The 21,400-nt window shown below is 38.5% G+C and overlaps 2 protein-coding genes across 3 annotated transcripts; one reads left to right on the top strand and one right to left on the bottom strand.

Moving 5' to 3' along the window:
• The first annotated feature begins 788 nt into the window (after window positions 1–788).
• Window positions 789–7,033, top strand: LOC108666995 (ATP synthase subunit e, mitochondrial). The gene is made up of 3 exons (XM_018153973.1): window positions 789–946; window positions 6,516–6,672; window positions 6,913–7,033. Exons 1-3 carry the CDS (start codon window positions 899–901, stop codon window positions 6,966–6,968), a joined length of 261 nt encoding a protein of 86 aa, XP_018009462.1. The 5' UTR covers window positions 789–898; the 3' UTR covers window positions 6,969–7,033.
• On the bottom strand, window positions 5,961–18,295 carry LOC108666994 (optineurin). 2 transcript variants are annotated; one of them, XM_018153970.2, is made up of 12 exons: window positions 18,101–18,295; window positions 17,676–17,772; window positions 16,930–17,099; window positions 16,551–16,709; window positions 15,836–15,965; window positions 15,417–15,577; window positions 14,947–15,009; window positions 12,819–12,986; window positions 12,315–12,491; window positions 10,670–10,830; window positions 9,781–9,919; window positions 5,961–7,728 (listed from the first exon to the last, which is right to left on the bottom strand). In XM_018153970.2, exons 1-12 carry the CDS (start codon window positions 18,284–18,286, stop codon window positions 7,597–7,599), a joined length of 1,743 nt encoding a protein of 580 aa, XP_018009459.1. In that variant the 5' UTR covers window positions 18,287–18,295; the 3' UTR covers window positions 5,961–7,596. The 2 variants fall into 2 exon arrangements, with proteins under 2 accessions (XP_018009459.1, XP_018009461.1); XM_018153972.2 differs by having other exon boundaries at window positions 15,417–15,574.
• Window positions 18,296–21,400: the final 3,105 nt, after the last annotated feature.

Here is a 21,400-nt window from a genome sequence, read left to right as displayed (position 1 = left end):
TGATATCCAAATGTCAGTTTACATAACTGGCTACGATCGTCCGTTATCATTACCGGCAATGATTAAATTGGCCATGATCATAACTGGCAGTAAACTAATCCCACAAACTTGGTGGAGTAGTCAATACAGCTGCACAGTACGCCGCGCTAGTTATAGCGACTTGGCTGATAAATGATTCAGGCTGAGCTAAAGTAGATTTTCATTTGAAATTTCTTGAGGCTATGCGTGTTTTACATTAACGTACTGAGATGTCTAGTTATATCTTATTGGTGAACTGCAACAGTTATGAACGAAATTTCTCATCGTTTCATTACTTCATGTTGCAAATTGGGCATCTAATAATGGGTTCTCCAACCGCACGCATCTCAGAGCGTGGCGCTTGAGGAAGGAATGATCCCGACCTTTTATTTCTCTCGTCCTACATTCCAGACGTTTTAATTCGACGGTGTAGTGTTTGGTAATTTCATAAAATTTTATCGGTTTGAGTGAGTTGCACACGAACGATTTGCACTACAAAATTTTAGACTCAATACCGTCCGAAATTATAACCAAAAAATGTCGACGCGGTCTAATCAGAAGCGAGGAATATTGGCAATTATCTCTTTATCCCCTCTTGTTTGAAAAAAACGATTCATATGAAACTATAATAGGGATTTTTGATTTGTAATTTCATATTACAAATATTTTGCATTGTGCTCAAAAATGATATGAAATTTAATGGGAATAAGTTACTAGAGAAAATAATTGGTCGGTGTAAATTTTAGCTCTGGCAGGCTCTGTTGACTGTGGACTGCCGTCGGTACTCGGATCTCGATAGTCTGTCAGTCCGGCTCAGTTGTTTGAGGTGCTTTGGTCGGGGCAGGAATTTTGTTAAAATAAAGAAGTACAATATTTCAGTATGCCAGTCGTTCTAAAGCCTGCCGTTCGTGTATCTCCAGTTATAAAGGTAATTCGATTGAGTAGTTATTTAGTCTATTATTTTGCTTAGTTACGTTTTCGATGTCCCAGTAATGCTGTCTAAATTAAATTTATTGCCGTAGGCTAAGAGCCTAAGCCTTATGCAGTTAGTCAGTAACTTAGTGGCTTAATGTAACTCAAACTGGCTTCAATTCTAGCAAACTGGCACTTGAAGTTGAATAACAGTGGATTGATGAAAAATATTTTTATATCACTCAACTAGAAAGTTTGATTCAATTGGAACAGACTTAATCAGGTAGAAATAAACGTAGGTAGAATTAACGTGTAAATGCTTTACAACCAACAAAGTTCCTTGATCTTAAAAATTCAATCAATATCATACACTAGGCCTATTATGCAAATTAGTTTAGACAGTGGTTGAAATAACACAATTAGCTATATGCCACAAGCAGCCACATTGAAGTTTTATTTGAAAAACATGCCAGTGGTAGGGTACTGTGATATAATTAATAGGAGATATGACCTCCTTTTCTTCTACAAGCATTTCAACACAATTTGGCTGTTTTGGCATGGATTTGACCAAAGTTGAACACATTTTATTCAGTTGCTCATCAATAAATCATCATGATACCAGGTCCTAATTACAGCACAAATTAGCTTTGCCATTGTCAAACAGTCTTGTTTCAGAACTTCAGAAGTCTTTTTTGATTATAGCCAATAAGTTTTCAATGGGATTGATTTCTGGAGAATTTCCAGGCCAGTATAAAATCTCCAATCCACTTTCTTCAAAGAATGTGTGCTTAACTGGAAAAATGAATTAATTTTGGCCAGGGTGCAGAAGTTGGAAGCAGCGTCGCCACTATATGGGTTTTTAAGCCCAAAGCGTCACCAACCATTTTCAAGATGAGTCGCCTGGTAATTTTTAATGAAAAGCAATTTACGCTGAGTAATGAAAAACTATTTACAAGCCACAAACTTATTTACTACAAGGTTGCAGCATAGTGGCAAAGCAGAGAGTTTTTTATACTCTACTGTAAAGTTTGGTGGTGACAACATCATGATCTGGGGCTGTTTCTCCGCAAAAGGTGTTGGTAACATATCACTTATAGATGGTAGGATGAATGCTGCAAACTACCAGAGCATCCTGGAAAATAATTTGACGACTTCTGTTGAGAAACTAGAGCTACCTGGTGATTGGATTTTCCAGCAGGATAACGATCCTAAGCATACTGCAAGATCCACAAAGAAATGGTTCGCTGATAGAAATGTACACGTTATGGAATGGCCAAGCCAGTCGCCGGACTTAAATCCGATTGAAAATTTGTGGCGGTATTTGAAGATTCAAATTAAGAAAAGGTCCCCAACAAACATTGAGAATCTTAAGGTGGTGTGCCATAAAGAATGGTATAAAATACCAGTCAGCATCTGCAAATCATTGGTCGAGACGTATAGAAATAGACTGGTATCTGTTGAGCAGAAATGCTGAATAAAGGGTATTCAACCAAGTATTAAATTAAAATAATGCGGATTTATTGTTTTGTATGAATACTTTTTTCACCGAAGAAGTGAACATGTTGCATTGTTTTTTGTTGCATTTAGATTTAATTTCTTTTGATAGTATTTTTGAAAACTATGCGTCTCTATACATAATTTAAATCACTTTTCCTGTTAAGTTTGTGTACTTACATACATTAAAATACGATTTTTCAAGTGTACGAATATTTATTTCCCCCCACTGTACATATAAAAAAATCTTTTATTTGTATAGGTATATGTGGATTATTTTTTAGATTGGTAGATTAAAGTAGACATCCATGTAAGGAAGGTGAAACATAAAATAACTGTTAAAAATAACTGTAAGCAAACTGAAACATGGAGAAATACCTGTAATTGGTAACTGGTAATAACTTAACAAGTAACAACTAACATGTTGACACTAGTAACAGGATGAGGTTGTCAACATTACACAGAAATCTTTTGTAGTTTTATTCTGTAATTTATATTATGTATATATCATGCTGGTTTTTAAATAATATTTAATACTATTAAGTAAAATCTAAAAGCTTTATCTATAAATGTAGCAGTAGTGCTGTAGTGGCAAAACATCGTATCGCTACTTAAATATGTAGCGGGTGCTACCGCTACCACTACATTGCCTTAAATGTAGTGCCGCTACAGCTACTGAAAATGTAGCGTGTTACTGAAAATGTAGTGCGCTACTGCCCACCTCTGTAAGTAGATCACCGTATGCGTAACTCGAGTTCTGATTGGTTTACGTCACTCTCAAAACACCACACTGTGCGCCAGCAATGATGAAACGTCACAAACTGTTGCCATATTTATTTAGAAGCCTTTTGAATTCAAATCTACAAAATTGCTGAATTCCGACACTGACGAAATGCGGCATATTGTGAGACGAATTTAGACAGCGCTTCAAAATTGTAATTTGTAATTCTGACACCTTGTGTGTCGTAATTTTGACACCCTGTGTCGGAATTAGTTTTATGTGTCAAAAACCGTCTCTTAAATCAATCATCTATTAATTTATTTACCACTTAAAATCAGCAAATACAAGTATACTTAAAGGATTTCTAATACATTCACAGACTTATTTAAAAGTCTCAAACCATAATATTCTTTCTGCACAAACATTTTATCACTGTTTAGTAAAGCAAGGTCAACTATCAACTTTCATACACGTTTCGATGTTCTCACTAGCTGACTTGGACTTTCGCTCTGCGGATCTTAACATTTTCCCGCTAGGCCTAGTGTTTTGCAGAAATCTTGCGCGCAATAGTATGACGTGACCATTTCAACCATCTATGCATGCATGGAACTAAGACCAAGCTTTATATAAAGGGAAAAGTTTAATGGTGTTGGATTTACCCCCAGTGTCGGAATATGGTGCGTTTACCTATATTATTTAATATTTATGCCACTAGGCTGAGTGCCATCCAGGCATGGAATATAGCTAGCTACTTTTTGAGCTGTAGAAAGTAAGAAAAGTTCTAATCCTACTGCCAGTCACTATGCTGAGTTTAGTAATTGTGTTGCCAAGATTTGGTTTTTAGGCCTAATGTGTTACCATTATTATTGAGGTTTTGTTACCAATTTGCCAAAAGCCTGAAGTTGAGAACTAACTCAATAAAGATTTTTGTCTTAGTATACTTAAGTGTAAGAAGGTATTGTGCTGTCAAAATTTTTTGAAGACACAGATTTAGATTTTTATGTCACCAAAGAAAGTCAGATATTTGCTTGCTCTCTGCACCGGCAGCCAAGTAGTACGTATTAATCTGGAAGCGCCTCTTAGCTTTGGTAGTTCATATTAGACTTAAGGGAGCATGTAGGCAAAAATTTTGGATTTCGGCTTTTCCGGTTTTTAATCTACTCTTAAAGCTGATTTTCTGTTCTATTCAACGGTACCATTACCATCTCTGTACGTCCATTTTTAGATTCACGACACTTCATGAAAGGGGGGCGGGTGGGGGAGTTCTTTAAGTAATTAGATAGGCACTAATTAGCTGCTGAGCTCTTTGAATATAGTGTCTATTTGAGTTGTGCTGCAGTTACGTGTTTAGTCTCATCTTAAAGCTGACATTCTGAGCTATCCAATGGTATCATTACCGTCTCTGTACGTGAATTTTGACGTACACCACACTTCATGAAAGGGGGACAGGGGGGGGGGAGTTCTTTCAGTAATTACATTGAGGGAAATTCGCTGCCTCGCACTACAAATACAGTGTTTTTAGAAAGTGTAAGCCAGTGTGCCTCCGGGCGTCGTACGGGGACGTGCGCATGTAGTCGCTCCCACCATCCTTGATTGGAATCAAGCTCCAGAAACGTTTACATTGGCATCTATGCTACATTGACCGCCTATTGCGGTGCACTGGGACTTTGTCGCGTCCTCCTGAACATTCACACTTAATGTCACAACAAACTTTATAACTCCTAGAGTTTTGAAGCTAAAGCAATGAGACATATACCATTCGATCCGCAATTAAAATATCTAGCGATTCTCAAACCATTTTTTTTCGATTTCATTTTAGTTTTGAAAATATTTTGAAAAAAGAGGGAAAAATAAAAAAATTTGTTGAAAAATCGCAAAATTTCAGAAAAATCATAACAAGAGAACCAAGGAAAAAATTGAAAAAGTGTTTCGAGAATCGCTAGACATGGTCTTTACGCATCGAATGATACGTGTCTCGATGTTGTAGCATATAATTTGCAACGGTCATAAATTTTTTTGGAGTACCCCCTTTTTTGCCGTTTTCTATGAATTTCACGTTTTCCTTCACTTTTTTCAAAAAAATCACACGAACAAAATAGTAATCATTTTTGATTTTACATATGTGTACCAAGTTTGGAGATGATTCTACCATATATATAGAAAATAGATTTTTGCCTACATGCTCCCCTTAATATTTCATAATTGAATATTGGATACCTATTTACCACTTGGAAAATATAAACTCCGTAAATGTGTTGAGCATTCAAAATTGAGGATTGATGGCAAAATTACATTAAGAATTGCACTTTTGAATTCTCGATGGCTGTGTGGAAGTTTCAGAAATTGTTTGATTGAAAAATCTTTTGAAGAAGGTTCATTTAGCAGACCTGTGTCCACACTACTGCATAAATTAAAATCATAGTCAGGATAGCCAATTTGAAAATAAAATGTTTTTAATGCAATCGTACTTCGGATTGTGATCACTCTGCATTGCCTAAAATTCAATAATGAATTCTACAGGAGAGCAATTATTAATGACATTTTAGCATTTGTTGCAGAACTGCAAATTGGCTTGGATGCCAATCTGCAGTCAAGGTGAAGGCATGCCTGCTGACAGATTATTGCTGTAGAAGTATTCAATAAGCAAACTTACTCTTTATCTATATCAATGAACATTAAAAAGGCCATGCTAAAATGAAGCTTTGCACGTTATGCTATTCTGATTCCTGTCCGTAAACTTCCCTTTTGTTATTATATTATTACCTAAAGACTGACAGGTTCCACACTGTTCTACTGCAATGGAAAATAAAACGTGTTTAATCGTGCGTCATCCGCGCCCCATTCACTAGATCAATGGTGATCTAGTGAAATGGACTGCTTCATTGAATTCATTTCATCCACGCTGAAGCTGATTATAGCATTCAATAACTTGGATTCTATTCCAAGAGGAAATATAAGTTATTCCATGTATTTATCTTACAAGGTTGGTAGGTAGGGATTATGTATAGGTATGTATATAAAACACACTGAAGCGTTAGTTATGCTGAAATGTTTATTTAGTTGAAGTAAGCGCCTCAACTGCTATGACTCAGATAGTAAATTTTACAGAAAATATTCCTATCCCTTAATGATTCCAATCTTTTAACAACTAATACCCACGTGGAGTTTTTTTTTTTTTTTTGCCGTATGTGAATATTCAAATTCATGTAAACTTCATATATAATTTCATTATTAATGCTGAAACGTCATTGAAGGTATGCATCTCTATTTATGATTATGCATCTTGATGACGTAAATTTCTGGAATAAATTCCACCTGCTCAATTTGCCACCGGGGAATTTCTGATTGTTCTCTCTTATATTTTGTTCAGACTGCGAGGTGGTCTGCTCTCCTGCTGGGTGTTCTGTACGGCTCCGTGCATTTCAAGTCTCTGCAGAAGAAGGAGAATGCCTTCAGAGAGGAGGAGGCGAGACTGGCCCCTGCAAGGCAAAAGCTGGCGGCTGAACTGAAGAGTAAAGCCAATAGGGGTGAGTGGAGTCGAGTGCGAACGTTAATTTGCCTTTGCTAATTGCTATTATCAGGGCCGTTGAGATTCCATACCTGGTACAATTTGTTCTTTAATCATACATTTGTAACAATAACTGCAAAAATATTTATTCTTGTAAATTTAGTGTGGCAGGATTGTAATTAGAGTGAAATATTATCCTGATTTTTCAGCGATCAATATTTCTGTCATGTTCAAAAACGAATTCTATATTTTCTTGCAGAGGAGATGCTATACTTGGCCAAGGAAAGTGGAGTTCCAGTGCCACCAGGCTTTTAAATCTGCGGCTTTCGTCGAGAGTTGCGTCTGTATAAAAGAACGTCTTTAATAAAATGAGATATTAATTATATATTTTATTTAGCAACATGTTAGTAACGAGCTGCAGGCGAATTAGTAAGCGTTGAACAGTTAATCTGCAAAGACTGAAGTTGATTTCAGTCTTTATTTACGTTTTTCCGCCATGCATAGAAACAACTTTCCTATTGAACTTATAGTAAGGACTTGCACACTACGTACTATTAGTATTTTGAAACTTAATTAATCGTAACTAATTTATGACTAGTTTGTTATGATGGTACGATTCTTCAATACATTTATCAGTGTTGATTTCACACACGAGCCTGAATCTAAATTGACATAGTCATGAAGAAATATGCGTGTACCACATTTCGACTTTAACATAATTACGACGTGGGTTTAGTGATAGACGAACCGTATTTAAACTTGTGAAAGGAAATTTTTATCCACCCTACTGTAGTAGGAAAAGCCCCCGTTGAATTTCACAAGCATTCTTTACTTTGTTGCCAAAATAACCGATATTAGCTAAAATTGCACACACGAAGCGGTTATTCCAAGCTGGCGCCGTCTTTCTTCCGACACTGGGCAGGCTGCTAGAGTCGCGTTGGTTTCAATCTTCATCGAGGCAGCGATTGACGTGTTCCTCCAGTGGCCTGAGCTCAGCGAAGGACTTATTGCACTTGGGGCAATAAAATAGCGATTCATCCAACACCTCCTCGTTCGCCTTGCTCCTCTCGCCGTCCTGCTCACAAAAATTTTTAATGGCTTGGGGGTTTTTAACCGAATTGATGAAAGAGGTTCCTAACAGACGAAAAAGTGATGAGTTGAATGAAATGTATAATCTTAGTTAAATTCGTCAATGTTTGTGTCTGAAGCTTGGCTTGAGTCGCACATACAGTGGGGGGAAATAAATATTCGTACACTTGAAAAATCGTATTTTAATGTATGTAAGTACACAAACTTAACAGGAAAAGTGATTTAAATTATGTATAGAGACGCATAGTATTCAAAAATACTATCAAAAGAAATTAAATCTCAATGCAACAAAAAACAATGCAACATGTTCACTTTTCGGGGTGAAAAAAGTATTCGTACAAAACAATAAATCCGCATTATTTTAATTTAATACTTGGTTGAATACCCTTTATTCAGCTCAACAGACACCAGTCTATTTCTATACGTCTCGACCAATGATTTGCAGATGCTGACTGGTATTTTATACCATTCTTCTTGGCACACCACCTTTAGATTCTCAATGTTTGTTGGGGGCCTTTTCTTAATTAGAATCTTCAAATACCGCCACAAATTTTCAATCGGATTTTAGTCCGGCGACTGGCTTGGCCATTCCATAACGTGTACATTTCTATCAGCGAACCATTTCTTTGTGGATCTTGCAGTGTGCTTAGGATCGTTATCCTGCTAGAAAATCCAATCACCAGGTAGCTCTAGTTTCTCAACAGAAGTCGTAAAATTATTTTCCAGGATGCTCTGGTAGTTTGCAGCATTCATCCTACCATCTATAAGTGACATGTTACCAACACCTTTTGCGGAGAAACAGCCCCAGATCATGATGTTGCCACCACCAAACTTTACACACCAAACTCACCAAACTCACTCACTCACACCAAACTCACCGTCTTTCCTCCACACATTGCGACGATAATTTCGACCGAAAAGCTCAATTTTTGTTTCGTCCGTCCAAAGAACCTTTTCCCAAAAAGCTGTTGCATTGAGATTTAATTTCTTTTGATAGTATTTTTGAATACTATGCGTCTCTATACATAATTTAAATCACTTTTCCTGTTCAGTTTGTGTACTAACATACATTAAAATACGATTTTTCAAGTGTACGAATATTTATTTCCCCCCACTGTATATATGGGCTGTTCGAGCGCGTATCCACGATACTTATCGTGTCGGGGATATTTCCTGGACCTGAAAATTCATTTATGTGGGAGAATGAAAAGGCAGTACAAAACTGGGAGGCAAGGATTGGATGGGAAAGTCGAAAATTTAAGAATGATTCTGGAAATTCTGAAAATTTTACCTTTGATGGAGTAAAATATGTTTTCGTACGAGTCAGATACTTGGTATATGTTCCATGTCAAATGTTGGCTTGAACAGATAGTTTAATTAGCACACTTAAGCTTTACTATATTTATATTATATTTTAAGAACAAAAGAATTGGCACGATTCCAAAATTGCAGGAATTATAGAGCCCGGCACCGCCGTGCTAACCTGCTAGTTAGCCGTGATTCGAAATTAATCTGATAGAATATATCGTTGAGAGTTAAGCGCAAAATACTTCGACTTACACACACGTTGTGCAGCGTGCTACTCAAATTTCGATGATGCCTTCAGAGGTAATGTTCTCAGTTTCCGTGAAGAGTTTTTGTCCATTTCGTGAAATAATCGCCACGCCGTTATTTTTCGAAACGAAGGTTGGTTCACGTGATTGTACCCGAGTTAGTACAACAGAGTTACGTTACATTTATAAGGGTCTCAAAGCGAAGTAGGTAGCAAAACCCTCATATCTAGATTGTGCTTAGACACTTCATTCCAACGTGCAACTCGTAATGTACTTCGAACTACAATAAATACTGGCGTCTAAAAAATATTAATGTATGGTTATTTGTTATTCTGCGTCCAACGAAATGGCGGTGACCATACAATGGCGCGATCAACCAAGAGAGCCGTTCTCACTGAGAAATAAACGAACAAAATGCTAATTAGTGTCAGTATTCATGTAAATGAATTCTATGATAAACAAGAAGGTTATGACGTCACCCGCACCCTAGTCTCCAGGTTGTGCGAGAGCTGGTCCAGGGACAGCGCTCCTGTAGCGTCGCCCCCGCGGCTGGTGATGCTCAGCGACGGTGGCGGCGTCAGGGACTCTTGGGGCTCCTGAGACCCAGCCCGAGAACCGCTCTTTCTGTAGACCAAAAACAATCACGATGACAAACTGATGTTAATTGTAAAGTCACTACTACTACCACTACTTAAAGTCACTACTTAAGTGGTTAACCAGACCTCGTCTTTCTGAAAGCTACGTAACGTTGTACTATCAGGCCTTCGCCCATTACCGGCTATCCATATATCCAGAGAGGTCTCGCTCACTTATGAAAAATATTGCTTCAAACTGTCAAGAAATCTTTATTTTTGCTTTGGCTGCCAAGTCAAAGACAGAATATTTTCGGAAGAAAATGACACTCTTCTTCTGCAAAGTGTTTGCTCCCATAGTACCTTCTCCAAAAAGTATAGATTAAGCCAATAACGGCATGGCTATTTCGCTCCAGACGTAAAATTGACGATAAGTCTCTTCTTGCAATACACTATTTTTTTCATTCACATGTTCCAAGCCTGGACAAGCCCCTAGCCCCTTACAGCTCCATGAGGAAATTGTCCATCCATGTTACAGCCAATATGTACTACTGCCAATATGTTACCTAGCCGAGTAAGTGACGTGCTGGGCGGCCTATGGCTCGTCCAGCAGCTGCGTGTTCCCCTTACAGCTGCATGAGGATATTGCTCAACCATGTTACAGCCAATATGTATGCCCCTAGCCGATATGTTACCTAGCCAATATGTATGCACCTAGCCGATATGTACTACCGTACTGCCGATATGTTACCTAGCCAATATGTATGCACCTAGCCGATATGTACTACTGCCGATATGTTACCTAGCCGAGTAAGTGACGTGCTGGGCGGCCTGTAGCTCGTCCAGCAGCTGCGTGTTGCGGTGCTGCAGCTGCCTGATGTCGTCGCGCAGCTGCTCGCGCTCGCTCGCCAACGCTTCACGCGCCTCCCGCTCAGCACGGAAGTCGCCCTGGTACACCTCCACCTGTTCCAACATTAAAATAAAATACTTAAAAAAAACTTTTTAAAAAACCACGTTTTTCTTGTGGACTAAAAAGTAGAAAATAAATTATGGCTCGCCCCCAAAAAACGTGTGTCGGGCAGATTTATGATTAAAGCGAAAAGCACACAATACAGGAATTTTGAAAATTTGATAGTGAACGTACAGCCCGACCCACGTTTTTTGGGGCGAGCCATAATTTATTTTCTACTTTTTAGTCCACAAGAAAAACGTGGTTCTTTAGAAAGTTTTTTTAAGTATTTTATTTTCTACTTTTTAGTCCACAAGAAAAACGATTAAGACTTGATTAAGTATGACTTGACGTACGTATCGATGATACACAGCGTCAGCACCTGCTCGTCTATAACGTCAGCGCCCGCACGCCACACTATATATATACTATAGGTATATATATACTTTAGTCAATTAAGCTAATTTAGGTCTCTAATTGCTAGTTTTTATGATTGTATCTGAAATTGTTAGGCGAAAATAGCCTGCATGCCGAATTTCAGATCTCTAGAGCAATCAGAAGTGGGCTAATTTTCGTTATCAATGTTAACAACAAACAAACAAACAAACGCGAAGCTGAGTAAAGAAAAACGTGTTAATGAACCTATAAAAGTAATAATGTCACTCGTTCGCTTGAATCGCAAATTCACTAAAAACTTAAAAGCAAAGAAAACTCTACAAAAATTTATAGTATATTTAAAGTAAACGTTTTCTTTAAAGATACTATGAATTTATGTGGAGTTTTCTTTGCTTTTAAGTTTTTAGTGAAATGAACCTGCCCTGCTTCACGTTCCAGGTAACGTAGACAATACTTTATCATTGAACTGTCACTATTATCAATTTATATTCTAAGCTCACTAGGTACTGGCGAACAAACACTCAAATAGCGATTCGTTTCATGTCAAAACCGTGAACGGTTCGAATATAAAATCAAACTTCTGGTGCAAGAGATGAAAATTAAATGTGTTCGTGTTATTAAGATATTTATATATCAGAAAAGAAAAGCTGACTATCGAACCCATTTCAAAAACAATGGAGGCAAGAAACGATCATGAGAAACAGCCGACAGAGATGAAGTATATAGCACGAAATATGCTTGGGGAAGCTTGCACGCATCCTCGCTCGACTAAATTACGTCACAATCAACTTAGGTTCAGTCTGCAATCTACTAACATTAACACATCAACACTTGGCTTGTATTAAACACGAAAGCCGTGCTTAGTTGAGCTGACAACATCAACACGCCGCGCTTACCTGAGCTCGTAACATCAGCACGCCGCGCTTACCTGAGCTGGCAACATCAACACGCAGCGCTTACCTGAGCTGGCAACATCAACACGCCGCGCTTACCTGAGCTCGTAACATCAACACGCCGCGCTTACCTGAGCTTGCTTACCTGAGCTGGCAACATCAACACGCCGCGCTTACCTGAGCTGGCAGCATCAACACCCCGCGCTTACCTGAGCTCGCAGAATGGAGATAGTTTCTCCCTCGCTCTGGAACTCCGCCAGCTTCGCCTTGGCTTGCCCGCAGTCTTTCTTCAGCTTGGCCAGCTCATCGTTCTTGGCCGAAAGAAGTTCCTCGTAGGACAAAAGCTTGGCAGTGACCGCGTCGTGCTGCTCGTTGATGCTTTTTATCTGAAAATTACGCGAGTTAAGTCAACTGAACAAGATGTCCTCTTTTGCAATCATTCAAAATGTTAATAGACAAGTCTTCGAATTTATTGTGAATCATTTGTGTCTAAGAAGCAATGAAATATAATATTTTCTTTGGATATCGTCCAAAATCTAATCCACAACTCATCTAATACAATTTTATTGTTCACTACACGCGTTTGCTAAATAAACCTTGAACTAGCACCACAGACAGGCGCATGACTAAGTAGAACTTATAACGATTATAATTGTATTTAATAACGTGAATAGCAGAAATAAAAGTAATAACATGTAGGATGCTTGCCGCACCTTGGCCTGGTAGTACTGGTCAGTGTTGGAGTTGCGGTGGATTACGTCCCTCGCTTCCTGTAGCTCCGTGCGCAGCGCAGTCACCTCGGCCGCTGCCTTGCTCCTCTCCTGCCGCTCCTCGGCCAACTTGATGCGCTCTGCAGCCAGCGTCTTCTCCAGCACCTCAACCTTTACAATTCGTTAAAAATAACATCCTATTAGTTCAAAAATGGTACAACAAAACTCAAAATGACATTCATTTTGATGATGAAGGTTTGAATAAAACTATTATGGTCTGATAATATATTAAATGCATAGCATTCGTTGTCTTGTGACAAGAAGCATGTTTGATGCTCGTTTGATGTAGTACCAGTAGTAGTGGAAGGTTTGCTAGCGCTTCAGATAGCTATCTAACTCGCGCCGGAAGTACCATCTTCAGTTACGTCAGTAGTATTTGATTTCTTCCGTCTTAAAGGCTTGCAGCCTTATCCCTTTAGGTGCAGGGGTTGGGCGGTAGATTCTCTGTTCATGGAGCGAGAGTCTGCTTCGGCTTCATATAAAAACTCCATTGTCGAGCAAGTGGGGCTTGATCAGGGAGATGGGCTAGGAGCAATTAGTTTCCCGGCAAATGGCCGCAAGGCGGTGCTATCATGGGATCATGCTAGATCTCTGGAAGTAGGTTGCATTCTATCAAATATCGTCCAAGGTTGTCGGTTCCGAAGTTGCTGCGCTGGTCCGCCCTTAACATTCTGAGGAACGACTTGGCGGTGAAGGGCTGATGTGTTGGAGTAACAGTTCGTCGGATGTCGCTGTGGCTAGGACACTGCTAAGACGCAGTATTGTCTGGAGTAGCAGGCAGACATCGCAGTCATAATATGGTATAGGGCGGCGCTCAATCAATTAGCTGTGGGTGAGGCGCATATGACCGATCCTCAGTTAAGAGTGCGCTACCTTCATCCGTCAAGATCTCTGGTCCAACGAGCTCCATGCTGATATGCTGTCTGCGATTGTTTTCAGTTTATTGTTTCTCTATGCTGTCCTTGATTGTTCTCAGTTTATTGTTTCTCTATGCTGTCCTTGATTGTTCTCAGTTTATTGTTCCTCTATGCTGTCCTTGATTGTTCTCAGTTTATTGTTTCTCATGTTCAGCCACAGCTCGCGCCACATATGGAGAACACCCTGATGTGGGGATAGTGGTCGTGGCATGGGACGTCCTTAAAATAAATAGTCATGTCTGACGAAGCAGCGCACACCGCCGCCTCATCCGCGCTGTCGCTGCTCCGCACCCCCATATGTCCAGCCATGTTTACCCCGATGATGGGATACTTGCCTTTGTATATTCTCAGGGCTTGCACTACACTTTCGGAGTCAACAAATATCTTGAATTCTTGTCCGGGATTTTAATATATAAGGACCAGGGCACAAAGGATACCAGATAGATCCTCGGTGTAAATTGATGCGTTGAGACTCGTCTCGATGTTGTTGTGACGGTCGCAGCCGCACACCCCATCGCGCCATCCGATTTTGTGCCGTCAGTGTATTTATGGCGTCGAGTTTGCATGCTTTGTAGTTGCGTGGTTCAAGAAAAGGCTTTTCAGGTGGTTGCCTGTAATGCGCACTTTAGCGGGAAGGTGCTGATGGGGATTCATAACTTCGGAGTTTCCTCAAAAGTAACAAGCAAGCATCGTTTGGACCTGTGCTGCTGTAAAGAGTGTTCCGCAGTCTTCAGATTATGTAATGTAAGTAAATGGGTTTGCTTGGTTTTCGGTCATAACAGTGAGCCATATTGGAGATAATGGTAGTTGTTCGAGGCGGACATTCATCTAGAGAGTGAGCTGCGCACGGCGGAGATCCAGTGGAGGTTTTCCGCTCTCTGCCTAGAGGCTGATGGTGGGGGATACTCTGTATGCTCCTGTACTGGGTCTAGTAAAGATAGTGTAATTTTTCTTGCATATTGGTATAAGATGCATCTCTAGACCATCTTGGCTCTAAGTATGGCTCTCGTTTCATTTATGTTATCAGCAACCATACAAGTCAAACTCAAAAGTAAAGAATATCTCATTAGAAAAAGTTACGGTACGACGCAAAATTGAAACAATTCGTTCATATATTATACTCAAAACACAAGACACTTCCAGTCATAACTCACGTCTTCTTTCAGCAGAGAAGCTTCTTCCTGCAGCTTCACCTGATCCAGAGGGATCCCCATATCCTGAAATTTAATATTTTTATATTTTGGAGTCCATTGATATTATTGCTGTCTACTCTCATTATTCGCAGTAAACTCAACACTTCAAATGTAGTAAAAAATCTAAGAATCAGACAACAATAACACTAATCTTAGTGCACAATGAAAAATCACAAACGTAAAAAAATCATTTTATCATTCAATGTTTTCAACCTTACTTGGATCCGATAAACCATAAACAGTAGAAGTACTAGCAAGTTCAACCTTTTAATAAAAAAACACATAAAAGAAAACGCAGATAGGAGAAACATGCAAGAGATACAAATTTGTTTTGAAATTTTCATAAAATAAGAAGTATCATTAGAAGGAAGAGTAGCAATATCTCTTCCCATTGAATTAACATTCGTGCAGCCTGAATCAGTTGTACACACCATTTTGGAAGCACCGGCGGCGCTCTCGAGCAAAGCTATTTTGTGGCGCGCTCGCTGCAGGTCGCACTGTAGAGCCTCAACCTGCACCCGTGCTGCCTCCGCCTCTCTCTGTAGTGTCGAGTTCAACTCACTAGAGGCTTCGTCACCTTCGCCACCAGCTGCTGGATAATGCAAGTCAACGAAGGAAGATTTAATTATTAATTTACAACTAGTAATAAATAAAAAGTTTATCATAATAATGTTTGTTCAAGGATAAAAGAATTTTCTCAGCAGAATTTTTTCTAAGATCAATACAGCTCTCTTTGGTGGTATTGGCAGTACATACGGTACTGAAACGTTTGAAACACATCGATATTCCCAGACAATACAAACTACTACGTATGAAGCAGCTGTATTTCAGTAGAAACTGTGACGCTCACCGTGCTGCTGGTCTTGCAGCGACATGTGGTGCAGGCGCAGCTGCTGCTTGAGCTTAGAGTTGATGGCTTGCAAGTGTGAGCGCTCCATCTCAGAACGCTCGTGGTCACGTCGGAGGGTGCTTATATCACACTGCTCAAGGAAATGCTGCAATACACTAATTGCAAGCTCAAAGTTGAGACAAATTGAAGTACCCAATGAAAATATTTGGTCTTTTACAATCTCAATTATTCAAAAGTAGAATAATTGTAAATGAAAATAGATACTTTGAAAATTTCTACCACAGAAGAGAATTTGTTTATTTCTTTCCTAATGAAATGTATGAACACTAATTGCCAGCTCAAAGTCGAGACAAATTCAAGAACCCAATGAAAATATTTGGTCTTTTACAATCTCAATTATACAAAAGTAGAATAATTGTATATGAAAATAGATACTTTGAAAATTTCTATCACAGAAGGGAATTTATTTATTTCTTTCTTAATGAAATGTATGAACACTAATTGCCAGCTCAAAGTCGAGACAAATTGAAGTACCCAATGAAAACATTTGGTCTTTTACAATCTCAATTATACAAAAGTAGAATAATTGTAAATGAAAATAGATACTTTGAAAATTTCTACCACAAAAGGAAATTAGTTCATTTCTTTCTTAATGAAATGTAGGAACTGATCAAATAATTATTATATTTAAATTTAATGGAGTTTATCAGCAGACCTTAAGAAGAGTGATGTCTCCCTCCAGTCTAGCTCTGAGAGCGTCCATCTTGTCTTTTTCTTGCTGCAGCTGCTGCATTTGCTGCACAGCGGATGACAGGCGAGCTTGCAAAGCCAATATCTCTGCACTGCAATCCCCTCCACTGGCCGCTCCATCACGCTAATCAGCAGTTAATGTTTAGAACAGCTTCAACAGTTAACAAGAATAATTTTTTAATTACAACTATCCATTAACAAATACACTGCAATGAAATGAAAGTTCTCTGCAACAACATGAGCAGAACATTAAATTTCAAGAAAAGAACATTCAATTTCATCCAACTACAAGAAAATCATTGAGAAATATCATTGCAATCCAGCTCAAAATTGACCCCATTTACCTTGGCTGCACTCTTCAGAGCAGCATTTTCATGCTGCAGAGCAGAGATCTGCATGGCAGCCCTGGATAAATTTTGGTGCTGTTGCTGTTTCTGCAGCTGGGACTGCTGACTCCAGCGCACCACCAATGCAAGTTGATGGCGTAAGGCAAGATTATTTTGCGCCAGAGTTTCTGTTTTAAGAGTAAAACAATTGTGCACCATAGATAACTGAAGGCCTGGAAAACTTCAGTTACATCATTCATATTTAATGGATGTTATTGTGTCCGAGACTCTGAAGTGAGATCAGAACCACATAAAAATAAATATATACTATATATATTGAAGAAGTTTAATTGACGTAGTAAATTCTGCCACTGTCATTTTCTTAGCCACTGATCAAACAAACATTTTCTGACTTGTTTAAAAATAGGAGTTTTAATATACAACAAAAAATGTGTTTAAATCCATCCCACATTTGCATACCATGACTATCATGATTTCAACTTGTAGGCTTGTGTACATTTGAAGGGTGAGAGAATATTTTTGACACAATAAAAGAAAAGATAAGGTATGAAGGATGGAAAATCATGGTTCATTTTCCCTCATGGCCATCCTTTGGTGTAAAATGAGAACTTTATTAAACTGTTTAGTTAATGTCAAACAATACTAACAATTATTTTTGCAGCAAATTATTATAATTCTACAAACATATTAAATTGAACTAAAAATAGAGTGTGTGTGGGTGAAATTGTAAAGCCGTTGCCTACCTTTTAGCTCCAGGTTCTTAGTGACAACAGTACGGAGCTTGGCAATCAGGTCTTCTTTTGAGACCCCATCAACTGCTGACAAACTTGACAGAGTTTCCTGAAAATACATGACCATTTATTTTACCATCCTTCAAGAAAAAAATTTAAATCTTTGACATCTACTAGGGTAAATGAGTAAATAAGCAAATTAAATTTTCCAACTGCTTTCAGTCTGATGAGAAGGAACATTTATTATCTAATGTAAACCTCAATATCTAATCTACAATTTTGAAGAGAACCATAAAAAACATATAAGCAGGTTAAAAATATGAGAAAAGGATATTCTGCTGAAAAAAAAACAGTAAAACAATCCATCTACTGTATCTATTTGGTATTCCTGCAGTTTGAGTCAAGAACTAACAGCTTAATAGTTCACAAAGTATAACCTGAACTTCAGCAGCTGTGCGTTCACACGGAGAGCTCGGGTTGTTGCCGTTACTCTCAACAGAAGCCATGGGTGAGCCTGGTGAGGGGGGATCAGAGAGGGGAGGAGCACCACAAACAGCTTGACCCATGATTCCTTTCTCTGCTTTATAGTTATTTTTTGAAAAATTATCTTCCTGTTGAACCATTTTGAAAATTTCTGTAAAATAAATCAAGTACTAAGCATCATACATGATAGAAAAAAAATTCAACAGAATATGTTATTTTACAAATTTTTAATCAAGCATTCAAGCCATGCTGTTAAATTAGAAGCCATTCAGTGCATGCTGACATCATAATTTTAGGCAAGATTCCACTGTATAAAAAATTGGAATCTTTTAAGCCACAATATTTCATTCATAAGGAGAAAAACTTTAATCTAGAGGGTGAGTTCCGAGTATTCAAATCCTTAACGGAAAATTGGACAACCTTGCAGAAGCCATCTATGAATATGACAAATGCCCATGCAGGCATCTATTTTCACCCATGCTTACTTATTCATTCCCCCATATAACTTACCTAATTTATATTATAATAATAAGATAATTTTTTCAACATTTTCAAAAATTGCCCCATTTTCAGTTCATTTTCACCCATTTTTAAGAAAATTCTAGCAAGTTCCTGATTGGTTCAAATCCATACTTTTCATCTTCAGATTAGTGAATGAGTGAAAAAACCTGCCAGTCAACACTAACATGCCAATCTGGGACAGAATTCTTAAAAAATTTTAGATGAAAACTATTTTTTTAGGAGTGTTTCTCAAAAATGTCAGAATTCTTTATGAATTTTATTTAATAAAGATACTTAGTGTAATAAAATGAAATAAAATTCTGCAGACAAGATAAGGAATTATATTCAATAAAAGGACTCATCAAGAGTCAAGATAATTCATTGCAAAAATTTTGTTAGAAATGCCTGAAATTGACATAAGTATGACAGTCATGAGTCATGACAAACTAGGATTTTTGGCTTTTTCATGGTCTTTTATCTTGGCAAGACCAGGATTGAAGAAAATTTATACAAAAAAAAAAATATATCGCTTGTTAGGGCCTTGAGTGGTGAGCTTGGGACCCTCTAACTGTTCCAATATTTGTTGCCAAACAAGACTGCAGAAAACATTTCCCCTTAACACATTTCTCAGTGCTTGGTACCGCAATTTTTGGAGTACTTATAAGGATAGATGTTTGAGACAGGAGTTAGCATGTCCAACATGATTACTGAATGTTATAAATACAAACTCTGCCTTAAACATCCACAGCATTAAAATAGAACAGGCAGAAAATTAAACATGTCATTAAATATACATAATTTGCTGAGGTTAAGTTGAAAAGCCAGGGACAATTTCATATAACAACCTTCACAAAGGCTGGTCAGGTTAGGTTAGGTAAGGATAGGTTAGGCATGGTTCAGTTCAGTTAGATTAGAATATTTTGGGCTAGACAATATTCAGTAAAGATTGTTTAAAACACTGTAATGACACATGCCAGAAAAGGCTACAATTGTTTGTAGCCTTTTCTGGCTACAAACAACTTTTTGGTTTGTTTGTTTAAGAATGCGTGGTGAGAAGAAGAGAAAAAAGAATAAAGGTTAAAAAATAAGCACAGTGGCTGATCTGGTTTCATCCACCAGCACAAGGATGACTTGATGTACTGTCTTCACCCTATAATATGCTCTGTGCTTCTCATGAAAAAAGAGACAAAGACAAGGGAGTGGCATCTGCTGCCCACATTTGCTCCACCTGTAAATCATTAAAACAAATCTGTATTTACATTCAAATGCATCAAAGGGAGCTTAAAAAGTATAAAATGTTCCATGTGGTAAATAATGTCTAAAAAAATGTAACTCAGTACTCACAGCAGTGAGTGACAGAGAGCGCATTTTCTCGTCAACAAAAACTTGAGGTCACGGACAGACAGAAAGACAGACGGACAGACAGACAGATGGACATGGAGAGCACAATAGTGCATTTTTTCCATAACTGAGAAAATGCGCTAAAAAGACAAAAAAGGTAGAGCTTCTTAGCAGGCTGTGTTCTCTTATTGCAGACTCTTGTAGCAAGGCCTTCAACACAATGGTTGATTTTACAATGTGAAAGAGACTACCCTCAAAGGATGCTGCTGCCAACACCTGCAGACCTCTGTAAAGGATCCTGCACACTGCACAGGTTGGGAGTGTGCTGAAGGCTGCAAGAAGTCTCGGAGAATCTTTTTCAAGTCCATCTTTGTATAGAAGGATTTCACTCCTTTAGAGAGGGCAGATTTTTGCAAGAAATGGCCAGAGAGAAACAGACAGAAAACCAAGGAAAATCAGGTCAACCATTCTCAAGATGTCAAGACAACACCGGCTGCTCACGGGCAGTCAGAGGAGCTGGGAGGCAATTAGGAAGTCATATCCATAGATCCAGGCCTGTAAATAATGAAATAATGTAGGAAGCAACCGCAAGTAACCCTTGAAGGCGGCGCATCACCAAGTAACCCTTGAAGGCGGCGCAACCCTTGAAGGCAGCGCATGACCAAACTCATCATAAGGTCATTCAACAAAGTGAAAGTGCACAAAAAGTTTTGGAATGCTTTTACACAAACTCAGATTCTGTTTAAAGATAAAACGTGAACTCTTAACTGAAGGGCAGTGCAACAGAGTTGTGGCTCTGTGGCTTATAACCTCCTATGGGCCCAGCAAGTGAAGTTATCTCCAGAGCATCAATAAGCTAACAAATCAGTGTGGTGCAAACTTTATCTTAAAGGCAAAGATAGCTTCCGTGTAGGGGTAGTGTATAGATCACCAAACAGGTCCTATGATAGTCAAAAAGTACTGAACAGCCTTTTATGGAACACAACTTTCAATAGGTCACATATGTGGATCATTGGTGACTTTAACCATCCAGAAATAGACTGAGTAGATGAATCCTCTCCAAGAGATGGGAATCACCTAGCATCCCTGTTCTTGGAGTCTGTGTAAGACTCATTTTTAATCCAGAACATCACCAAGCCAACCCATTTGAGGGGTAAACTGACCCCAAATATTCTAGATCTAGTATTTACTAGTGAAGAATCAATGTAAGATGAGCTTCACCAGGAGGCTCTGTTGAGCAAAAGCTACCACCAATCGTTGTTTTTCAGTAATATGTGCTATGCAGAAAAGGCGCTTTGGATTCGGAATCATGAAAGCTTGAACTTTCCTAAAGGCAACTATGTTAGGCTGTATGCAAAACTCAAAATAAAGCTTAAAAAAATTGGTGGTATTGCTGCCTGCCATTGCAGTGA

Source organism: Hyalella azteca, unplaced genomic scaffold, assembly GCF_000764305.2.
Source record: "Hyalella azteca isolate HAZT.00-mixed unplaced genomic scaffold, Hazt_2.0.2 contig4495, whole genome shotgun sequence".
Taxonomy (NCBI): Eukaryota; Metazoa; Arthropoda; class Malacostraca; order Amphipoda; family Hyalellidae; genus Hyalella; species Hyalella azteca.
This window is presented reverse-complemented; position numbering and strand designations above follow the sequence as displayed.